The 22,828-nt window shown below is 55.5% G+C and overlaps 1 protein-coding gene across 8 annotated transcripts in view; it reads right to left on the bottom strand.

The window, feature by feature from the left end:
* ELN (elastin) overlaps positions 1-22,828 on the bottom strand; it is a 91,112-nt gene that overhangs the window by 24,307 nt on the left and 43,977 nt on the right. For 5 of the 8 annotated variants that reach the window (XR_005590160.1, XM_039508146.1, XM_039508141.1 and 2 more), the window contains 13 exons: positions 15,862-15,903; positions 14,572-14,634; positions 13,921-13,965; positions 12,615-12,707; positions 10,242-10,298; positions 9,418-9,552; positions 9,270-9,323; positions 7,970-8,104; positions 7,822-7,875; positions 5,711-5,845; positions 5,563-5,616; positions 160-264; positions 12-65 (listed from right to left, as the gene is read on the bottom strand). Coding sequence is in view for 7 of the 8 variants with exons in the window: in XM_039508146.1 (XP_039364080.1) it covers positions 12-65; positions 160-264; positions 5,563-5,616; positions 5,711-5,845; positions 7,822-7,875; positions 7,970-8,104; positions 9,270-9,323; positions 9,418-9,552; positions 10,242-10,298; positions 12,615-12,707; positions 13,921-13,965; positions 14,572-14,634; positions 15,862-15,903 (1,026 nt within the window). In the remaining variant the exon portion in view is untranslated. The remainder of the gene's footprint in view (positions 1-11; positions 66-159; positions 265-5,562; positions 5,617-5,710; positions 5,846-7,821; positions 7,876-7,969; positions 8,105-9,269; positions 9,324-9,417; positions 9,553-10,241; positions 10,299-12,614; positions 12,708-13,920; positions 13,966-14,571; positions 14,635-15,861; positions 15,904-22,828) is intronic. The other 3 variants (XM_039508143.1, XM_039508142.1, XM_039508147.1) reach the window with 3 other exon arrangements.

Raw genomic sequence — 22,828 nt, 5'->3', positions numbered from 1 at the left:
AGCCAGCTTACCGTACTTGGCGGCTTTTGCTGCTGCTGCTGCTGCTGCTCCCGCTGGTATTCCAGCTGTTTGGGACACAGTAGAGAGAGAGTCAGGGCTCTGAGATGGGCAGAACACAACCTCACAGGCCTATCGACAGGGCCAATCATGCAACTTCACCTCCAACTCCTGGGATACCGCCGACACCGGGCACCACGCCAGGGACACCGCCGACACCAGGGATACCGCCGACACCGGGCACCAGGCCTCCAACACCAGCCGCGCCTGCAGAGTTAAAGGAGAGAAACCCAGTCCCAGTCAATGCAAACTCTAAGTGCCAGCGCAGCCGGGCCAGTGCAATTCTGCTGCTGTGCGCTCCCGTCACGTCAGACACACTGTAAACATCCTGCGCCATCCTGCCTGTTCCTCTCAGCCCTACACGAGAGGGTCAGTCCGATGGGATAGGGATTCATTCTCCAGGGGGACGAACCATCTTCTCCAGCAGGAACTAGGGAGGGTGTTAAAAAGCAACTGCTAAAGTTATACAAATCTGTCAGATTGGATAACATACACCCAAGAGTGTAAAAGAGCTGGCCGAGGAGGTCCCAGAGCTGTTGATGTTGCAATACATCTTCAAACCTGGGCAAGTCCCAGAAGACTAGAAAAATGCCAGTGTGCGCCAGTATTCAAACGGGCAGGTGGGACGACCTGGGTAGCTATAGGCCAGGTAGCCTGACATCGATCCCGGGTAAAGTCATGGAAGGCTGACACAGATTGCAGTCAGGACAGTATTAAGACTGGCAGCATGGCATTCAGCATGGTCTTAGCATGTGAGGAGAATACAGTTGGGGAGACAAAGGCAACTATGTGGCCATAACAAAGGGGGACTGGCACCTTCATGGTGCCGGGTCAGAGTGCAGACAAAGCAGGAGGCCAACGGGGGCCAGTCGTCACTCCCAGATCCTCAGAACTCGGCCCCAGACTAAGGTAAGGTGTGGGGGGGATTTTAATTTACATTGCTGGCGATAGGTCCCTCGGGGACCAGGTGCCAGTGGGAAATTATCTGTAGCAGAACCTAGCTCTGGGAGATGCCCTCCTTTCCCTCTCTTTGACCCCCTCTCTCCTTCTCCATCTGACACCCCCTCCTCCAGCCCAACATGCCCTTCCCTTCCTCTGGCTGCCTTTCCCCTCCCTTGCTGACACCCCCTCCTCCACTCCCACACCCCCCTCTCCCTGACAACCCTTCCCCTCCTTCACCTGAGATCCCCATTACGGCCTAACACACCTCTCCTCTCCCTCACCCAAAGTGCCCTTCCCCTCCTTCACCTGACACCCCCTTTCATAGAATCATAGAATCTCAGGGTTGGAAGGGACCTCAGAAGGTCATCTAGTCCCACCCCCTGCTCAAAGCAGGACCAAACCCAACTAAATCATCCCAGCCAGGGCTTTGTCAAGCCTGACCTTAAAAACCTCTAAGGAAGGAGATTCCACCACCTCCCTAGGTAACCCATTCCAGTTCTTCACCACCCTCCTAGTGAAAAAGTTTTTCCTAATGTCCAACCTAAACCTCCCCCACTGCAACTTGAGACCATTACTCCTTGTTCTGTCATCTTCTACCACTGAGAACAGTCTAGATCCATCCTCTTTGGAACCCCCTTTCAGGTAGTTGAAAGCAGCTATCAAATCCCCCCTCATTCTTCTCTTCTGCAGGCTAAACAATCCCAGTTCCTCAGCCTCTCCTCATAAGTCATGTGCTCCAGCCCCCTAATCATTTTTGTTGCCCTCCGCTGGACTCTCTCCAATTTATCCACATCCTTCTTGTAGTGTGGGGCCCAAAACTGGACACAGTACTCCAAATGAGGCCTCACCAGTGCTGAATAGAGGGGAATGATCACATCCCTCGATCTGCTGGAAATGCCCCTACTTATACAACCCAAAATGCCATTAGCCTTCTTGGCAACAAGGGCACACTGTTGACTCATATTCAGCTTTTCGTCCACCGTAACCCCTAGGTCCTTTTCTGCAGAACTGCTGCCCAGCCATTCGGTCCCTAGTCTGTAGCAGTGCATGGGATTCTTCCGTCCTAAGTGCAGGACTCTGCACTTTTCCTTGTTGAACCTCATCATATTTCTTTTGGCCCAATCCTCTAATTTGTCTAGGTCCCTCTGTATCCTATCCCTACCCTCCAGCGTATCAACCACTCCTCCCAGTTTAGTGTCATCTCCAAACTTGCTAAGGGTGCAGTCCACACCATCCTCCAGATCGTTAATGAAGATATTGAACAAAACTGGCCCCAGCACCGATCCTTGGGGCACTCCACTTGATACCGGCTGCCAACTAGACATGGAACCATTGATCACTACCCGTTGAGCCCGACCACCTAGCCAGTTTTCTATCCACCTTACCGTCCATTCATCCAGCCCATACTTATTTAACTTGCTGGCAAGAATACTGTGGGAGACTGTATCAAAAGCTTTGCTAAAGTCAAGAAATAGCACATCCTCTGCTTTCCCCTCATCCACAGAGCCGGTTAACTCATCATAGAAGGCAATTAGGTTAGTCAGGTATGACTTGCCCTTGGTGAATCCATGCTGGCTGTTCCTGATCACTTTCCCCTCCTTTAAGTGGTTCAGAATTGATTCCTTGAGGACCTGTTCCATGATTTTTTCAGGGACTGAGGTGAGACTGACTGGCCTGTAGTTCCCTGTATCTTCCTTCTTCCCTTTTTTAAAGATGGGCACTACATCTTCTCCCCCAACACGCCCCCCCTGCCTCGCCCAGCACTAAATGGCAGAGTCGGTTGGGGGCAGCAGCGTCAACTCAGCCAACCTTGCACCACACGGATTCCCTCTATACCAGGAATTCCCCATAGCCCTTCTCTCCCTGCTTTCATGGTGCAGAGTGCTTTTGATGGGCTGGGAACTAAGATCCTTATGTATGAACTCAGGCAGCTGGAGGCTGACAAAGAAAACACCGCCCACCAGCAAACCCTGGACTTAAAAGACAAAGAAATTGATGCCCAGAGGCGAACAGGGATTTTACATGTTCTGCCTCCGCAATCAAGAGTCCAAGACACTGGCAGGAAGTTCAGGAGCAGGGTGTGATGTTGCACTCCATATGCTTTATGGAAATATGCTTATGAATATGACATAACTGGAATATGCTTTACACTAAATACCCCCTGTATGGTGTCATTAGAAAGCTTGTAATCTACTAAATGAGTTCATCCTATTTGTTTGCATGTCTTATTTCTACATCTAGAGTTAGGAGAATAAGATATAGACTTGTATCACTGATGTATACATATTAAGTGGAGGCCATCATGGGTGCTCCAGCAAGAATCAGTTGTAAATGGCCTTAGTTATGTGAAAGCCTTCATGTGTATGTGTGGGTCAGCCCACGGGTAATGGAGACTAGGGGTATTACAGTGACATGTGACCATGTCACCGGATAACAAAATCCATCTTAAATCTGGTACTTTTCCATTTAGAAGGAGGGGTGGGGACCCAGAGAGACAAAAGATTCCTGCCTTGTGCCAAAGCTATGAAAGGGGGTGGAACAGGACAAAGGAGGCTGCCAGTCATGAGAAAACCCCTGCGTACCACCTGAGATGGCTGCTGAAACTAAAAAGGATTGTACCAGGAGAAGAACTGGACCCAGACTAGGAAGGATTCTAGCCTGTGAAAGAAGCTCATTGGACCATCTCTCAGGGTGAGCTATTACCTGTAATCAGTTTCTTAATGTATTAGGCTTAGACTTGCGTGTTTTTGTTTTATTTTGCTTGGTGACTAACTTTGTTCTGTCTGTTATTACTTGAAACCACTTCAATCCTACTTTTTAATACTTAATAAAATCACTTTTGTTTATTGATAAACCCAGAGTAAGTGATTAATACCTGGGGGAGCACACAGCTGTGCATACCTCTCTATCAGTGTTATAGAGGGCGAACAATTTATCACTTTACCCTGTATAAGCTTTATACAGAGTAAAACTGGGTTCAGGCTCCCAAAAAGGCTGAACACTGGGTGCTGGGAAAGTCCCTGTTAACTAAGAAGCCCCTGGGCTGAGTGAATCTCAGTTTCAGTGAACTGCAGACAGGTGTGGCCCAAGCTCTGGCTCTATGCTGGAGCTGACTAGAGTGTCCAACTCAGCAAGACAGGAGTGGAGGGGGGCCTGTTCTGGCAGGAGGCATGTTCTCAGTGTATCCCAGCTCGACAGTCTCGAGGAGTCTCTGTGACCAAACCCATCACAGGCTCATTAAGGGGAATCCACGCTACCAAGGGCTATCACAGGATCTGTGTACAATGAAGATTCTCAGACGGAGCTCGTAAACAATGGACACATTTTGACTCAGGTCATAGCAAAAGATTTTCCCAGCAAGCTGGAAGAACCTATAAAGGAGGAAAAGTGACATCATCACTTGGCCTCACTCCCTTCACAACTCAACACCTGGAAACATGTCTGGAGAACAAAGCCTTTGAACAGGGGAGGTGCTCTCAGGCTGAAGAGAGGAATCCCAGGCTGTGTATGAAGGAACTATACCATTAGGGTGAGACAATGCTTGATTCAAATCCTATCTAGTGTATAGAACTCAGATTGCACTTCTATTTTTATTTCTTAGGTAACCAACTTTGATCTCGACGCTTACTACTTATAATCACTTGAAATATCTCTGTCTGTCGTTAATAAATCTGTTTTATATTTTACCTAAAACAGTGTGTTTTGGTTGAAGTGCTTGGGAAATCTCAGCTCAGTTTACAAAAGCTGGTGTGTGTCCTCTCTGCATTGAGGGATGGGTGGACTGGGTAATGAACTTACACGGCTCAGGCTTCTGACCAGGGCAGAACAGTACAGCCCTGGGGTCCTAGGCTGCGGAGCTGCGGGAATTGGCTGGAGCCCCTCTTGTTGGTTAGTGAGTGGCTGGCAAAAGCATTCAAGTAAGTCAGCTGGGTGTGTCCCTGCCCGTGGATGTCTGTGTAAGTGTAGTACCTGGAGAGATTTGCAGCTTGTCACAGCGTCACAGTGTGACAGGGAGTCCAGGTTGGTGAGACAGAGGGCTCAGCAGTATCCCAGGTCCAGGTTTCACCCTGAGGAATCTGTGACACCCGGGCCCTGGCGAGGGGCTCTGGGAATTCACTGACCTGCACATTCCAAAGGGCTTCGCCCGCAGCCCTCCAAACTGAGCCACGAGGCAGCAGCCTGCCCAGAGTGACAGGGGAACGCGCTCTGTGCCATCACACTGTCCTAGGCTTCCCCACACTTTCTGCTGGCTGCAGGGAGCCTGGCTTGTAGCCGGAGCTGGGCTCCCAGCTCGCTCGCTGCCCACACTGCCCCCCTTCGCCAGTGGACCTAAGGCAGGAGCTCTCTGCCATGTGCTGCAGGACAGGGTGAAGCTCCCGGGGGAACGGGGAGGGGAGGGATGTGAGTACTTCCCAGACATGCCAGTGGCTCTGCTGATCGCTCCCAAAGGGACAGACGGTCTCTGGGCTCGGACCCCAGGAGCTACATGGTTCCAGGAGTGACAGGCGGGCACCCCATCACTATGGGCTGCATGGAGGGAGAAGCGGGAGGGAGCCAGCTTACCGTACTTGGCGGCTTTTGCTGCTGCTGCTGCTGCCGCTCCCGCTGGTATTCCAGCTGTTTGGGACACAGTAGAGAGAGAGTCAGGGCTCTGAGATGGGCAGAACACAACCCCACAGGCCCATCGACAGGGCCAATCATGCAACTTCACCTCCAACTCCTGGGATACCGCCGACACCGGGCACCACGCCAGGGACACCGCCGACACCAGGGATACCGCCGACACCGGGCACCACGCCAGGGACACCTCCGACACCGGGCACCAGGCCTCCAACACCAGCCGCGCCTGCAGAGTTAAAGGAGAGAAACCCAGTCCCAGTCAATGCAAACTCTAAGTGCCAGCGCAGCCGGGCCAGTGCAATTCTGCTGCTGTGCGCTCCCGTCACGTCAGACACACTGTAAACATCCTGCGCCATCCTGCCTGTTCCTCTCAGCCCTACACGAGAGGGTCAGTCCGATGGGATAGGGATTCATTCTCCAGGGGGACGAACCATCTTCTCCAGCAGGAACTAGGGAGGGTGTTAAAAAGCAACTGCTAAAGTTATACAAATCTGTCAGATTGGATAACATACACCCAAGAGTGTAAAAGAGCTGGCCGAGGAGGTCCCAGAGCTGTTGATGTTGCAATACATCATCAAACCTGGGCAAGTCCCAGAAGACTAGAAAAATGCCAGTGTGCGCCAGTATTCAAACGGGCAAGTGGGACGACCTGGGTAGCTATAGGCCAGGTAGCCTGACATCGATCCCGGGTAAAGTCATGGAAGGCTGACACAGATTGCAGTCAGGACAGTATTAAGACTGGCAGCATGGCATTCAGCATGGTCTTAGCATGTGAGGAGAATACAGTTGGGGAGACAAAGGCAACTATGTGGCCATAACAAAGGGGGACTGGCGCCTTCATGGTGCCGGGTCAGAGTGCAGACAAAGCAGGAGGCCAACGGGGGCCAGTCGTCACTCCCAGATCCTCAGAACTCGGCCCCAGACTAAGGTAAAGTGCGGGGGGAGGGGGACATTGATTTACATTGCTGGCGATAGGTCCCTGTGGGACCAGGTGGCCCTTCTCTCCCTTCTTGCATGCTGCAGCGTGCGCTTGATGGACTGGGAACTGAGGCCGTTATGTATGAAGTGGATTCACATAGGCTGATGATGGAGCTGAAAAGATCATGCCCCACAGTGAGGAAGTGGGACTGGTTTTAATGTTCCCTCTGAATACTGGGGGGGGGGGCTCAGCTCTGGCCGACCCTCTGTCGCCTGGCAACTAATGGCCAGGCCCTTCCCCCCTGCAAGGGGATGCTAAAGGTGTTGGAGACAGAGAGATCAGGTGAGCTCCTGGCCTGGGGAAGAGACACAGCCCAGAGAGGAGGGGCTGGAGGGGGGTTGGGAGTTTGGAAGCTGGCTGGAAGATGGAGGGGAGCCCCGAGGAGGCTCGGGCCTCCCAGCGGGGCTGTGGCCTCCCTGGGGCCCCAGATGGACCTAACTAAGGGGGGGTCTTGTTGTGTGTACTGGCAAGACCTGTTTTGGACTGTGTTCCTGTCATCTAAATAAACCTCTGTCTTACTGGCTGGCTGAGAGTCGCGTCTGACTGCAAGGTGGGGGTGCAGGACCCTCTGGCTTCCCCAGGACCCCGACTGGGTGGACTCGCTTTGGGAAGCGAATGGAGAGGCACATGCTGAATGCTACGTGTGAGCTTCCTGCCCTGCAGACAGGCTGCTCCAAGGGAGAGGAGGCTCCCCAAAGTCCTGCCTGGCTTTGTGAGGAGCAGTCCCAGAGCATCGCCCGGGGACTCTGTGACACCCAGGCCCTGGCGAGGGGCTCTGGGAATTCACATCCCAAACAGCTTCGCCCGCAGCCCTCTAAGCTGAGCCAGGGGGCAGCAGCCTGCCCAGAGTGACAGGGGAACGCGCTCTGTGCCATCACACTGTCCTAGGCTTCCCCACGCTCTCTGCTGGCTGCAGGGAGCCTGGCTTGTAGCCGGAGCTGGGCTCCCAGCTCGCTCGCTGCCCACACTGCCCCCCATCGCCAGTGGGCCTAAGGCAGGAGCTCTCTGCCATGTGCTGCAGGACAGGGTGAAGCTCCCGGGGGAACGGGGAGGGGAGGGATGTGAGTACTTCCCAGACATGCCAGTGGCTCTGCTGATCGCTCCCAAAGGGACAGACGGTCTCTGGGCTCGGACCCCAGGAGCTACATGGTTCCAGGAGTGACAGGCGGGCACCCCATCACTATGGGCTGCATGGAGGGAGAAGCGGGAGGGAGCCAGCTTACCGTACTTGGCGGCTTTTGCTGCTGCTGCTGCTGCCGCTCCCGCTGGTATTCCAGCTGTTTGGGACACAGTAGAGAGAGAGTCAGGGCTCTGAGATGGGCAGAACACAACCCCACAGGCCCATCGACAGGGCCAATCATGCAACTTCACCTCCAACTCCTGGGATACCGCCGACACCGGGCACCACGCCAGGGACACCGCCGACACCAGGGATACCGCCGACACCGGGCACCACGCCAGGGACACCTCCGACACCGGGCACCAGGCCTCCAACACCAGCCGCGCCTGCAGAGTTAAAGGAGAGAAACCCAGTCCCAGTCAATGCAAACTCTAAGTGCCAGCGCAGCCGGGCCAGTGCAATTCTGCTGCTGTGCGCTCCCGTCACGTCAGACACACTGTAAACATCCTGCGCCATCCTGCCTGTTCCTCTCAGCCCTACACGAGAGGGTCAGTCCGATGGGATAGGGATTCATTCTCCAGGGGGACGAACCATCTTCTCCAGCAGGAACTAGGGAGGGTGTTAAAAAGCAACTGCTAAAGTTATACAAATCTGTCAGATTGGATAACATAACCCAAGAGTGTAAAAGAGCTGGCCGAGGAGGTCCCAGAGCTGTTGATGTTGCAATACATCTTCAAACCTGGGCAAGTCCCAGAAGACTAGAAAAATGCCACTGTGTGTACTGGCAAGACCTGTCTTGGACTGTGTTCCTGTCATCTAAATAAACCTCTGTTTTACTGGCTGGCTGAGAGTCACGTCTGACTGCAAGGTGGGGGTGCAGGACCCTCTGGCTTCCCCAGGACCCCGACTGGGTGGCCTCGCTGTGGGAAGCGAATGGAGAGGCACATGCTGAATGCTACGTGTGAGCTTCCTGCCCTGCAGACAGTCTGCTCCAAGGGAGAGGAGGCTCCCCAAAGTCCTGCCTGGCTTTGTGGGGAGCAGTCCCAGAGCATCGCCCGGAGACTCTGTGACACCCAGGCCCTGGCGAGGGGCTCTGGGAATTCACTGACCTGCACATCCCAAACAGCTTCGCCCGCAGCCCTCTAAGCTGAGCCACGGGGCAGCAGCCTGCCCAGAGTGACAGGGGAACGCGCTCTGTGCCATCACACTGTCCTAGGCTTCCCCACGCTCTCTGCTGGCTGCAGGGAGCCTGGCTTGTAGCCGGAGCTGGGCTCCCAGCTCGCTCGCTGCCCACCCTGCCCCCCATCGCCAGTGGACCTAAGGCAGGAGCTCTCTGCCATGTGCTGCAGGACAGGGTGAAGCTCCTGGGGGAACGGGGAGGGGAGGGATGTGAGTACTTCCCAGACATGCCAGTGGCTCTGCTGATCACTCCCAAAGGGACAGACGGTCTCTGGGCTCGGACCCCAGGAGCTACATGGTTCCAGGAGTGACAGGCGGGCACCCCATCACTATGGGCTGCATGGAGGGAGAAGCGGGAGGGAGCCAGCTTACCGTACTTGGCGGCTTTTGCTGCTGCTGCTGCTGCCGCTCCCGCTGGTATTCCAGCTGTTTGGGACACAGTAGAGAGAGAGTCAGGGCTCTGAGATGGGCAGAACACAACCCCACAGGCCCATCGACAGGGCCAATCATGCAACTTCACCTCCAACTCCTGGGATACCGCCGACACCGGGCACCACGCCAGGGACACCGCCGACACCAGGGATACCGCCGACACCGGGCACCACGCCAGGGACACCGCCGACACCGGGCACCAGGCCTCCAACACCAGCCGCGCCTGCAGAGTTAAAGGAGAGAAACCCAGTCCCAGTCAATGCAAACTCTAAGTGCCAGCGCAGCCGGGCCAGTGCAATTCTGCTGCTGTGCGCTCCCGTCACGTCAGACACACTGTAAACATCCTGCGCCATCCTGCCTGTTCCTCTCAGCCCTATACGAGAGGGTCAGTCCGATGGGATAGGGATTCATTCTCCAGGGGGACGAACCATCTTCTCCAGCAGGAACTAGGGAGGGTGTTAAAAAGCAACTGCTAAAGTTATACAAATCTGTCAGATTGGATAACATACACCCAAGAGTGTAAAAGAGCTGGCCGAGGAGGTCCCAGAGCTGTTGATGTTGCAATACATCTTCAAACCTGGGCAAGTCCCAGAAGACTAGAAAAATGCCAGTGTGCGCCAGTATTCAAACGGGCAGGTGGGACGAGCTGGGTAGCTATAGGCCAGGTAGCCTGACATCGATCCCGGGTAAAGTCATGGAAGGCTGACACAGATTGCAGTCAGGACAGTATTAAGGATGGCAGCATGGCATTCAGCATGGTCTTACAGAGAAGAGATTCTGTCAAACAAGCCTGGCATTGTTTGGGATGAGAATACAAGTCTGGGTGACAAGGGCAACTCTGTGGCCATAACAAAGGGAGGACTGGACCCTTCATGGTGCTGCATGCACTGAAGGAGGAGAGGGCCATCTTACCGTACTTGGCTGCTTTTGCTGCTGCTGCTGCTGCTGCTGCCGCTGGGCTTCCAGCTCCTGGGGATAAAGGAAGGAGAGGAAATCTCAGAAACCTGACAATACACACACACATCGGCAGAGCCCGGTAAGCATATTCACTTGCCACCCTTGCAGCCCCTGGGATGTCCCCGATTCCGGGCACGAAACCAGGAACTCCACTGACACCAGGCCTGGAGCACCACCAGACCCTGGCAGGGCTCCAGCACCTGCAGAGAGCAACAGGAGTGAGACACAGCACGAGATAGGAGCACAGGGAGGAGAACCAGTCCTCCAAGGGGAGAGGAGGGAAGTCCAGGAAAACAGAGACCATGTGCCCTGCTCTGTCCTGGGCAGGCGTGAAGAGCAGACTGGCCTCTTGCTCCAGGAACATCCTGCTTCACCAGTGCAGCTGGAGCCCAGCTTCGATTGGCAGCTGTTTTTGGAGTGAGAAGGAAGCCCCACTTCTGGGATGCCCCCTCCCAGGCCCCCGCCCAGGAACTGGTCCTGGAGTGCCAGCACCACCACAAAGGGATGATGGAGCAAGAGGGGAGTTTTGCCTCCATCCAAATCCACCCTGGACACTCACGACTGAAAAGGGCTGACTAAACGGGGTGCCCTTTGCAGGAGAAAGCTGGGAGCAGCTGTCCAAGCCTTCCCGCTGCTCCCAGTGCAGAGCCCGCCCCGTCTCTGCGGGGCCGGCCTCTCCCAGCCTGGGATGGGACACACCCCTGTGTGCGCTCTGGGCTAAAGCCCTGGGAGTCAGGACGCACTCTGATCCTGCAGCATGCTGCGCACCATGGACCTGATTGTCCTGGCTACACTTTGCACAGCGGGTCACTCCAGGGCAGTGACGCTGGTGATACGGTAGGAGAACCTGCACTAGCCTTTGCGTTTATAAGGCCAGAGAGCAATGTTGGGACGGAAGGGGACACAGCTGGTTGCCTGGAAGGATTCCCTGTGCTGTGGTGCAACAGGCATTGCCTGCACTCAGAGGTGGTGTACTCAGAGCTGCCACTAGAGGGCACTCAAACCCTTATGTGCCTGCCTGTCCTGTGGCTGACAGACTGAGAATCAGTGGAGCTGGTTGGGGAGTGAGGAGCAGGGGCCCTTTGTGCACACACACACTAGTGCACTGCACTGATGCCACAGCTTGCGGGTGCTCCGTGTGAAGGACCCTACTGAACCCAGACACAACCGGCGCCCAGCGTTGCTGCGGAAATGAATCTGATGTGTATATCCCCACTGAAATCAGAGGGTGCCTCTTAGCTGAGCGTTGGAGGGGAACCAGAGCCGTGTCGCACGTACATTCACCATTGCTCACACACTCACACATGACACTGTCTGGGAGCAGCGTTTTCAAAAGCAAAGATTGCACACACACACCCCAGCTTCCAAGAGAATGCAACTGCTGTCGTGGAGCTGAGAGCTCCTGGGGAAACACATTACAACACACAGCTAGCAGAACGGAATCTGCCCGGACAAGCTGCCCTCCTCCCCATCAATGCTCCGCTAGTGCAGATCTGCTTGGAGTGACACTAGTGTGAATACACAGACCTCCCCAGACCCCAGAGAGCTTCTCCCGCTGACATAGCTACCGCTGCTCGCAGGGGCTGGAGTAATTAAGGTGACGGGAGCGCTCTCCCACCTGCACTAGCAGCCCTACAGTGGCACAGCAGCACTGCTGGAAGCTGTCTAGTGTAGCCATAGCCTGGGTTCCCAGGAGCTCAGCTGTGCAGGTCTCAGAGGGAGCCATACAACCCTTCTGAAAGGAAGAAAAGAGCTGTGAAATGTCCTGGCTTTAAAGTCTGATATCGGAGGCCCTTCTAGTGCAGAATATCCCATCAGGCTGCTGAAATCCCCCTCTGCAGGGCTGGGTAACCCAGCTTTAAAGCAGGACAGAGAAGAACTGTCCCTGGGGCAGGGCTGAGTCCTGCCTACCCTGGACCGTCGCATCCTTTATCCTCTGAAACTGCGCCAGGTGGGTCCATCCCAGGGAGATGGATTGTGGGCTCAGGACAGGTGAAAAGGTCAAAGATGCATCATCAATCTGTTTATCTCACGGCTCAGCTGTTTGCCCTATGGTGCTGATTCATCAGAGACCCTGTGCAGGCATGCCACAAGGGAGACCCAGCACCTCCCAGACAGCGACTGCCCGAGTCAGCCCTTAGGAGCTGCTCGTCCCAGTGGGCCTGCAGGGAACAATCAGAGCCCACTCACCATACGCTGCTGCTTTTGCTGCTGCTACTGCTGCTGGCTGGCTTCCAGCTCCTGGGTCACAAGGGAAGAGAGTCAGGGCTCTGAGATGGGGAACGCAGCCCCACAGGCCCATCGGCTGGGCTAGTCAAGCACATTTACCTGCAACCCCTGGGAGACCCCCAACTCCGGGCACCAGGCCTCCGAGGCCTCCGATTCCAGGGATGCCAGCAGCACCAGGCACGACGCCAGCACCTGCAGAGAGCACAGAAGCCAGACGAGCATTGGCACTCTGGTGCAGAGAGTGCAGAATGGCCCAAACCCCAGGAGAATCAGTGGTCAGGGCCCACTCCGGAGTGAACGGAGCAGCAAGCTCCCCGCAGAGTCCTGGAGGGGCCCCGCTCACCAGGCAGCCCTGCCGGTGCCCCTGCCTGCTGTGGAATGGCACAGTGAGGCCAGACCTCCCAGCTAGGCAGGGCTCACAGGGAACGTCGTTCTCACTGGCTTCGCCATGTCGCCCCATGCACCAGTCGTTATGTCATTGGTGGGGCACTGGCTGCAACATGCTCTCCCAGCCAGACGCGAGGCCTGGCCTGGCAGTGCAGGGCTGGTGGAGCATGCCCAGACTGAGGTGCTGACTGCTCTGCTGGGCCCATTAGTCCCTGTTGCTGATGTGCTACTGCCCGAGAGGCCTGGGAGAGCGCAGCCCACACGTCCCCCCCACCCCGGCCAGAGCGGTGCAGGACGTGTGAACACGCACACGATGCCCATCCCCTCCAGGTGGCAGGGGAAGTCGCTCCCATGCTCTGCTCCTGGGCGTCCCCCAGTGGGACACCAGTGCCTGGCCTTCAGGGGATCCCTCTCCTGGGTCTCCATCTTGGTTCACTGGTCCCCCAGTGGGACCTTTACCCTGCCCTGGGGTACCCCAGCTCCACATCCCTAGGTTTTCCCCACTGCCCCACCCTCTGTGCTGCAGGCCCCACCTGGTCTGCAGTTCCATGGCTCACAACAATGGCTCTGCCAGGCTGTACTGAGCGGTGCAGGGACAGTCTGAGGGGCTCACCCCAGAGCTGTGGTTGGCAGGTCAGTGTGGGGGTCTCAGGCTTTTGCCTCGGCTCTCCGGAAATCCCCCAGGTGGGCTGGGCCCGATGCCCCATCGCTCCCTGCCTCCTGCTCACATGCGCTCTAGCCCACCACAATGGCACCCCAGGGCTGGGGTTTGCAGCAGCCGTGGCTCCTTTGCAGGCTGAATGGGAACAGGGGTCCCTGGTGCTGCTGCCCAGGGATGGAGCCAGGGTCTGCAAGGAGCAGGTTTATCCATCCGTCTCCATCCTGCCTTCCCAAGGGAGCCCGTTACCCACCTGGCTTCTGCCAAACACACCACTTTGGTGGTGCAGGCCCTGCAGTGCCACTCTCTAGCATCTTGGCTCATGCCCATCACCATGGCATCTAGGCTCAGGCAACTCACCATATTTAGCTGCTGCTTTAGCTGCTGCTACCTGAGCTCCAACTCCTGGAGACACAAACAAGGAGACGTTCAGGGATCTGGACTTCATCACATGCCAGCAGAACAGCTGCCCCCAGACCCCCTCGGCCACCCCCATACTGAGCTAGAGAGACCCTCTTGGGTCCCCCTGTGATGCGAGGGGAACTTGTCCTTGGTGTCTGTGCAGGCGCCAGCCCTGCAGCAACCTGGCCTCTCCCCGATGAAGAGGCTCAGAGTCAACCACTGCCCGGACGCCTGGCCCCAGGATGGTTCTTCTCCACACCGAGAGGAACTCCACCGCCATGCACCTCCCCCGCCCCTGGAGCCAGCCCCATGCACCCTCCCCCCAGTCAGCCCTTCTTCCCTGCCCCAACAACTCCCCCTCCCCTAGAGTTAGCCCCCCACTTCCCCAGAGCCAGCCCCTCTCCCACTGTCCCTGGAGCCAACCTCATGCCCCTTCCCCTCCTCCCCCATGCCCGTCCCCACAGAGCGGCCGCAGCCTGAGCAGACTGGGAGGAAGGCTGGCTGGGCAGTGGCAGGGCCTGGCTCAAGGCCCCATTCCTGGGCCAAGGAGTGCGGGAGGCTCTAGGCAGCTGCCCCCTCGGCTCCCTGGGAAGAGGCCAAGCGGCGCACCTGTCCCTGTGGGGTATCCTGCCTTTCCGGCAGCACCGGCACCTAGCCCGCCTGGTCCGTACCCTGCAACCACAAAAAGCAGAGGACTCTGTTAGTCCCTCCCATCAACGTAAGGAGCTGTGAGAGGAGCGGGGCAGCCCAGAGGGCAGGGCCTGCCGCAGCCTGGGGATGTGGCAGAGTCCTGCTAGGTGGGAGCCAGATTTCCAGAGGGGCCAATCCAAACATCTCGGAGTGAGGCTGGCTGCGGCGTGAGGCATGTCCTCAGGAAGGGCCAGCGCTCAGCTCTCCGAGCCGCCGGAGGGAGCGAGGCTGGGGCCTCAGCACATCTGGCTTACAGCCCTGCACTGCCGGGACGCCAGGAATCCAGGGAGACAGCTCCAGTTCGGGCCAGCCTCCAACTGGGAGATGTTCACAGTTGTCAGCATTCTTCCTCCCCGGGAAGGCCCAGGGAGGCCGCTGCTCCGCGGGGGGAGCAGGAGGGTGCGTGGGCCTCCAGGCCGGGAGACTTGCACTCAGGTCTCAGGTAACAAAGTACAGCAATAAACAAACCCTGCCCTCCTCGTGGAGCCCTTGGGCTGGCTCATTGCCAGCCCACAGCAGGGCAGAGAAAGGGCAGCTCTGAGCCATCTTCACCCTCCCCAGTGCTGCCCTGGTCCCAGCTGCCCACAGCCCCAGGGGTCACTCGGACAGCCAGGAGGATGGGAAGCGGGTGCCCGAGGGTTAAAAGCTGCCTTGTGCTGGGAGAGCAGTGCTCAGCACCCCCGCCTCCGGGCTAGGAGCTTGTCAGCATGACCGTGAGCAGCCCCAGTGCTCTCTGCTCGGCGTGTCTGCCGCTGTGCGTCCTGAGACCCTCCCAAGGTGGGAGGCCAGGTCGTGTGAGCAGGCAGCTGGCATTCGAAAGGCAGAGCTTTCCCTGAGCTGGGGGAAGAGCAGGGCTCACACGGGATGTCTGAGCAGCCCCCGAACCGCCTGCAGCCCTGTGCAAACCTCTCTATGAGCTCGCCAGGCCTCTCGCGACACCTGCTGCTCAGGGATTTGGTGCCAGCTCACAGCCTGGCTGGCCACAGGTCTCAGCTCCTAGGAGATTCCTCCCATCAGCCATCCCGGATGGGTGCTGGCACGGACCCCTCTGAGGTTTGGAATGGCTATGGAGTCATCCAACGCTATGGACTCATCCCTCCTCTCTGCTGGGAAGCCGCGTTTAGAGTTAGAAGGGGGAAGTCACTGAACCCTTGTGACCAGATTGCCCTGACCTCATCCCGGGAGGGCTGAGAATGAAAGAGCTCTCACCGTAAGGCAGCTTTCCAGTGCTGTAGGGCAGCCCATAGCCACCTAGCAAGAGAAAACACATGGAGACAGGAGTGAGTGCAGCAGCCTGTGCGTCTGAGCTCCATCCCACCTGCCCTGCAGGCCCTGGGGCATCGGGCCCCTGCCGCAGCCAGGCAAGACCGGCACACCAGCCACGCCATTCCAAGCCCTGCTCTGCTCCACTTCAGAAGTGCCCCATTTGCCAGCACTCTGCGGAACATGAGCTGTCCAAGCTTAACTCCAAGGGAGACTGTTTCAGAGCCACCCCTTCCTGTGGCAAGCCCATGCAGACTCCACTTCCTGCCAGCCACTGGGCCAGGGTAGTGCCAGGCAGTGAGACCCCCGGCCCCACATTCCTGGTAGTGGCAGCAGAACCCTCCCAGCTGGTGAGGTGGCCATTTCTCTGATGCTCTGAGGAGCTTCTGCCCCAGGCCAAGGGCCACACTGCCCACAGCCCACCTCCAAGCAGAGCATGTTTCCGAGCATGTCCCCCAATGCAGGCTCAGCAAGGGACCCCTGGAGGCCCTGCAGTGAGAGCTGCTCCCACCCGGCCTCGTGCTGGCCACAGCCAAATGAAAGGCTTTGGGAGCTCCTGCTGAGGTCAGCAAGGGGGCTGGGGCAGCGTGCGGAGAGGAACGTTGCCACTGGGGAGCAGGGGGAACGTCCTAGAGAAGGGCTGGGAGCCCCATTGGGTGGGACATCTGAACCAAGGCTGGACAAACCACACATCAATACGGAACCCCAGCAGCCTGGCTGCAGGGAGCGGGGCAGCCTGCTCCATCTCCAGAGTGAGCCAGGCAGGGCCTGGGGAGCCCAGTATCTGGGGCAGGCACCAGCCCCTCAGGCTCTGGCAGGAGCAGATCGAGAAGGAGGAAGATTTAGACACAAAGGCTGAAGAGAGGCTGCTGATTTCAGGCACCTCCATTTTTGGTGCCCAGCCTGAGACAACTTGAGTTGAGCCCACGTTAGAAACTGTGGGCCTGATTGTCCCCACAGCACTCCTGGGGGGGCTTCTCCCCTGGCACCAGAGCCGTCTCCAGCCAGAGGAGGCCAGGGATCAAAGTGAGTCAGAGCTTTATTGCTCATGTCTCTGCGGGTGGAGAGTGCTCTCGTCCCTCCTGCAAGCCAACATGTGGAGACCAGATTTCCCTGCGCCCATTCCAGGCGTTCCCACATCAACACGGCCCTGACAGAAAGCAGAGCTCTCTGGCCAGATGCTGCTGTGAGCTCTGTGCTGGGGAGGCTCCATTTCACAGGATTTTAGCAACCCACCAGTCCCTAGGGACAGCTGTCTCCACACGCCCCATGGTACCTTCGGAGCCTAGACATGCTTGTGGGCTCTTACTGGGCTGCGAAGCCATGATAGTGCCCTGATCTCTGCCTCCTTGCGTGCTGCACAGACAGGGAAATTAAGGCACAGCACAGCCTGCTGAGAGACCACAGATTTAGCCTGAACTATAACCCAGCTCTCCCAAACTCAGGCCTGCACGTGTCGGCCACAAGAGCTTTCTGATAGTTGGCTTGGCAGTGGCGACAGTGAGACTTTGTTTCCTCAGCAATCTAAACAGAAGCAAAAGGCATTGATGGCTGCATTACTAGTCGGCTGTGTGCTGGGAACTGACCCAGCCGGGAGGTATAAACAGCCTGGCCTCGCTGGGAGCATGCCCACCGGGTTGTGGGATTCCAGTCCGTTATCCCCACGGACTGCAAGTGGGGACACTGGCTGAGTCCTGGGCTAGCCAAACTCAGCCAGCGGCCCAAGGAGCAGGAGTCTATGAGCCTCAGACCACATGGCCTTGGCCAGTGCCCAGTGTGCACCAGATCAGAGCTGCTGCTCACAGAGAACACGTATGTAACTCGAAATGCAACTCCGGGCCGGCCACCACTGACCGCAGCTTGCGAAGGAACAGGCTTTTCTCAACCATGCAGGGCAAAAGTCATCTCTGTGTGCCAGGCTGCAGGGCGCCTTCTTGCAAAATAGCCGCCGTCCACTGACTCCAGTGAGGCCAGGGGTTCACCCGCAGGTTCAGAGATGTGAAGGCTAGAGGGAGCACTGTGATCATCTAGGCCAGTGGCTTTCAAACTTTTTTTCTGGCAACCCAGCTGAAGAAAATTGTTGATGCCTGCGACCCAACGGAGCTGGGGATGAGGGGTTCAGGGTGTCGGTGGGGGCTCTGGGGTGGGGCCGGGGTTTGGGGGGCTGGGGGTGAGGGTTCTGGGATTAGGGTGTGGGCTGGGGATGAGGGGTTTGGGGTGCAGGAGGGGCTCCTCAGGGCTGGGGAGGGATTGGGGTGCAGTGGGTGAGGGCTCTGGGATTAGGGTGTGGTCTGGGGATGAGGGGTTTGGGGTGCAGGCGGGGGCTCAGGGCTGGGGCAGGGGAGTGGGGTGCAGGGGGTGAGGGCTCTGGGGTTAGGGTGTGGGCTGGGGATGAGGGGATTGGGGTGCAGGGGGTGAGGGCTCTGGGGTTAGGGTGTGGGCTGGGGATGAGGGGTTTGGGGTGCAGGAGGGGGCTCAGGGCTGGGGCAGGGGATTGGGGTGCAGGGGGTGAGGGCTCTGGGGTTAGGGTGTGGGCTGGGGATGAGGGGTTTGGGGTGCAGGAGGGGGCTCAGGGCTGGGGCAGGGGATTGGGGCGCAGGATTGGGGCGTGGGCTTACCTCAGGTGCCTCCCGGTCAGTGGTGCAGCCGGGGTGCAGAGGGTGGCTTCCTGCATGTCCTGGCGCCGCGGACCGCGCTGCGCCCTGGAAGTGGCCAGCAGCAGGTCTGGACCTAGGCAGAAGTGCGCAAGCGGCTCCGCTTGGCTCTTACTTGCAGGCACCGCCCCCCAGCTCCTACTGGCCGGGAACTGGCCAATGGGAATGCGGAGCAGGTGTTCGAGTCGGGAGCAGCGCGTGGAGCCCGTGGCCCCTCTGCCTAGGAGCCAGAGCTGCTGCTGGCCGCTTCCAGGGTGCAGCACGATGTCAGAACAGACAGGGACCAGCCTACCTCAGCCGGGCAGCACCGCCAACGGGACTTTTAACAGCCCAGTCAGCAGTGCTGACCAGAGCCGCCACAACCCAGTGCCTGACATTCCCCAACTGAGTTCTGGGTCGCGACTCGCAGTTTGAAAACCACTGATCTAGTCTGACCCCTGCATAGCACAGGACAGAGACCCGCCTTGAATTAATTCCTGCTTAAACTAGAGCAGAGCTTTCAGAAAACCAGCCAGTCTTGATTTAAAACTGGCCAGTGATGGAGAATCCACCACAATCCCTGGTAAGTTGTTCCAATGGGTAATTCCCCTCAGTGTTAACATTTTACACCGTATCTCCAGACTAAATTTGCCTAGTTTCAACTTCCAGCCATTAGATCATGTTAGACCTCTCTCTGCTATCAGTAAGGGCTTGATCCTGTGAGCGGCTAAACTCTCCAACTCCCATTGTCTTTCTTGGTCCTTAGGGAACAGTCCTATAAATGGTGTAGAGATGAAGCCTAGCGAGTTCTACAGAACCTTAATGGGGTGCTTCACACCTATGGAATGTAATAGGGAAGTGCTATTACTCCTCTGTATGGTGTGTCTTAAACAGCCTACAGAATCCCTGAGCAGGGACAGAATTCCCTCCTCGACTGGGTGAGGCAGAGCAAAGCATTGCAGCTGGGTGGAATTTTTTTGTCTGAAAATGTTTCTCACCAAAAATGGGATGAAGTTGAAAATGGTGTAAAATGTTATTTTCAGGGATAGTTTTTTATTTTTCAGTGGAAAACTTAGAAACAATATGAAATGAGTTTTTTTTGTTTAATTTCTGTTTTCCAAAACCAAATACCCTGGGGATAATTTTTCCTAAGTTTCTCCCCGCTCCCCCGTATTCTTTTCTCTTTTTTCATTTTTCTTTTCTCACTGTGTAATGTATTGAAATGTTGAGAAAATTACAGTGAAAAAAGGTGGGAGAGGGAAGAGAAAGAAGAAAGTAGAAAAAACGTTTTATTGCACTCAGTGGCAAAAACAAAAATTCAAAATGTCAAAGAAATATGTTGTGAACAAAATTTTAATTTTTTTCCCCAGGGAACAACTTCACAATTCAAAAATTTGCAAGAAATTGTTGATTGCTGTCTCTTGAAATAACCCACCGACAGGGCAAACAGATCCGTTACGGCCTGGGGTGTCCTACATCCCGCCGCTCAGGTAGCTGCCACCATCACCAAGCTTTGCACTTGGAAATTTTACCTCAGCTCCCTTATTCCAAGGGCCCTGTCCTCTGGTATGTACAGTAGGTGGTCTTCGAAGGCCACTGCGGGAAAACCCAGTCACCACAGTTCCACTGCAGACTTCTCAAACTCTGACTGTGATCATTACAAGTCAGCCCAGGAGTGAGCTAATTTAGAGTCCCTTCCTGTCACCTTCAGCCAGGTCGCAGGACAACCTGCCTCCAGCGGGGAAGCTCAACTCTCTCTCCCAAAGCTCCTCGCCTGGCGTTCCAACCAATACTCTCTGGTGGCTCCTCTTCAATACTGCCTGGTCAGAAAACCCACGGAGAGGGAGAGTGCTGCTATTCCCCCAAGAGACACAGGGTGATCGCTGCCTTGTCCACCAGCCTACAGAAAGGGCGATAGCTCCTTAGTCAAATAACTCACAGAAAGGGTGAGCTCAGCCTACTCTAAGATTAAATGGCTGTTTGCTTCCTATTCTGGTCACCAATAAAAAGGCAATGTCTGCCTAGTGCAATAACTCACAGAAAGAGTGATCACTGACTATGAAAATAATCCACACAAAGAGCTAGCACTGCCTAGTCAAATAACCACCATAGAAAGGATGACCACGGCCTAGTCTAATAATCTCAAAGGGCCATTGCTTCCAATTCTAATCAATAGAAAGGTAATGTCTTCCTAGAATGGCAACAAATGCCTGCTTAAATTTCCCATAGGAAGGGTAAACAATGCCTAGTCAAATAACCAATAGAAAAGAGGATTTCTAGCTATGTAAATAACCCTCAGAAAGGGCTATGGCTGCCTTGTCAAACAACCCCTGGAAAGGGCTATCCCTGCCTACTCCAATGGCACATGGAAGGGGCAATCCCTTCCTCTTCTCATAAACGAGAGCAAAGGGAATTGCTGCCTATTCAAATAACCAGTATGAAGGGTGATTGCTGATTATGGAAATACCCCACAGGAAGGATGCTTAAGGCCTAATCACTTACATGACAGAAAGGGTGATCCCAGCTGATTCAAACAGCTGAGAGAAAGGGTGATCACGGCCTGGTCAAACAACCGAGAGTAAGGGCAAAGGCTTCCTTGTCAAATAGCCCATAGAAAGAGCAATCACTGCCTGTTGAAATAGCACATAGAAAGGGTGAGCCCTTCCTATCAAATTAACAAAGCTATCCTATCTCCTAGAGCTGGAAGGGCCCTTGAAAGGCCATCAAGTCCAGCACCCCGCCTTCACAGCAGGACCAAGTGCTGATTTTGCCCTAGGTAGCCCCCTCAAGGATTGAGCTCACAACCCTGAGTTTAGCAGGCCAGTGCTCAAACCACTGCGCTATTCTCACTAGCAAGAAAAAAGACAGCCGCTGCCTAGAGAAATAAGCCACATAAAGGGAGCTCACTGCTTGGGAGAGATTGATGCTTAGTCTAATAAACCATATACATGGGGAAAGCTGCCTAGTCAAACAACCCACAGAGAGGGCCATCTAGGTGATCTTGGCCTAGTCAAATAACCCACAGAAAGGGCAAACTCTGCCTGGTCAAATAACCCATAGAAAGGACAATCACAGCTTAGCCAATGCCCAGTACAAAGGGTGCTCATTGCTTGGTTTAATAACCCATAGAAAGGACAATCACAGCTTAGCCAATGCCCAGTACAAAGGGTGCTCATTGCTTGGTTTAATAACCCATAGAAAGGGCAATCACAGCTTAGCCAATGCCCAGTACAAAGGGTGCTCATTGCTTGGTTTAATAACCCATAGAAAGGACAATCACAGCTTAGCCAATGCCCAGTACAAAGGGTGCTCATTGCTTGGTTTAATAACCCATAGAAAGGACAATCACAGCTTAGCCAATGCCCAGTACAAAGGGTGCTCATTGCTTGGTTTAATAACCCATAGAAAGGGCAATCACAGCTTAGCCAATGCCCAGTACAAAGGATGCTCATTGCTTGGTTTAATAACCCATAGAAAGGACAATCACAGCTTAGCCAATGCCCAGTTCAAAGGGTGCTCATTGCTTGGTTTAATAACCCATAGAAAGGACAATCACAGCTTAGCCAATGCCCAGTACAAAGGGTGCTCATTGCTTGGTTTAATAACCCATAGAAAGGACAATCACAGCTTAGCCAATGCCCAGTTCAAAGGGTGCTCATTGCTTGGTTTAATAACCCATAGAAAGGACAATCACAGCTTAGCCAATGCCCAGTACAAAGGGTGCTCATTGCTTGGTTTAATAACCCATAGAAAGGACAATCACAGCTTAGCCAATGCCCAGTACAAAGGGTGCTCATTGCTTGGTTTAATAACCCATAGAAAGGGCAATCACAGCTTAGCCAATGCCCAGTACAAAGGGTGCTCATTGCTTGGTTTAATAACCCATAGAAAGGACAATCACAGCTTAGCCAATGCCCAGTACAAAGGGTGCTCATTGCTTGGTTTAATAACCCATAGAAAGGGCAAGCGCCGCCTAGTCAAATAAGCACAGGAGGGGCACTCCCTACCTGGTCAAGTAACGTATAGGGTATGTCTACACAGCCGCTGGGAGCAAGGCTCCTGGCTTAGGCAGCCAGACTCATGCTAGCAGGGCTCGAGCTAGCCCATTAAAACCAGCAGTGTGGACGCTGCAGCTCTGGTGAAGACTCAGGCTAGCCACCCAAGCTTAAGCCTAGGGGGCTGAATAGGTGTGAGCTCAGGTGGCTAACCTGAGTCTCTGCCTGAGCTGCAACGTCCACACAACTGTTTTCAGTGCCCAGCTTGAGCCCCGCTAGCACGTC

Source organism: Mauremys reevesii, linkage group 20 (assembly GCF_016161935.1).
Source record: "Mauremys reevesii isolate NIE-2019 linkage group 20, ASM1616193v1, whole genome shotgun sequence".
Taxonomy (NCBI): domain Eukaryota; kingdom Metazoa; phylum Chordata; order Testudines; family Geoemydidae; genus Mauremys; species Mauremys reevesii.
Note: the sequence above shows the minus strand (reverse complement) of the source record. Positions and strands in the feature narration are given on the sequence as shown.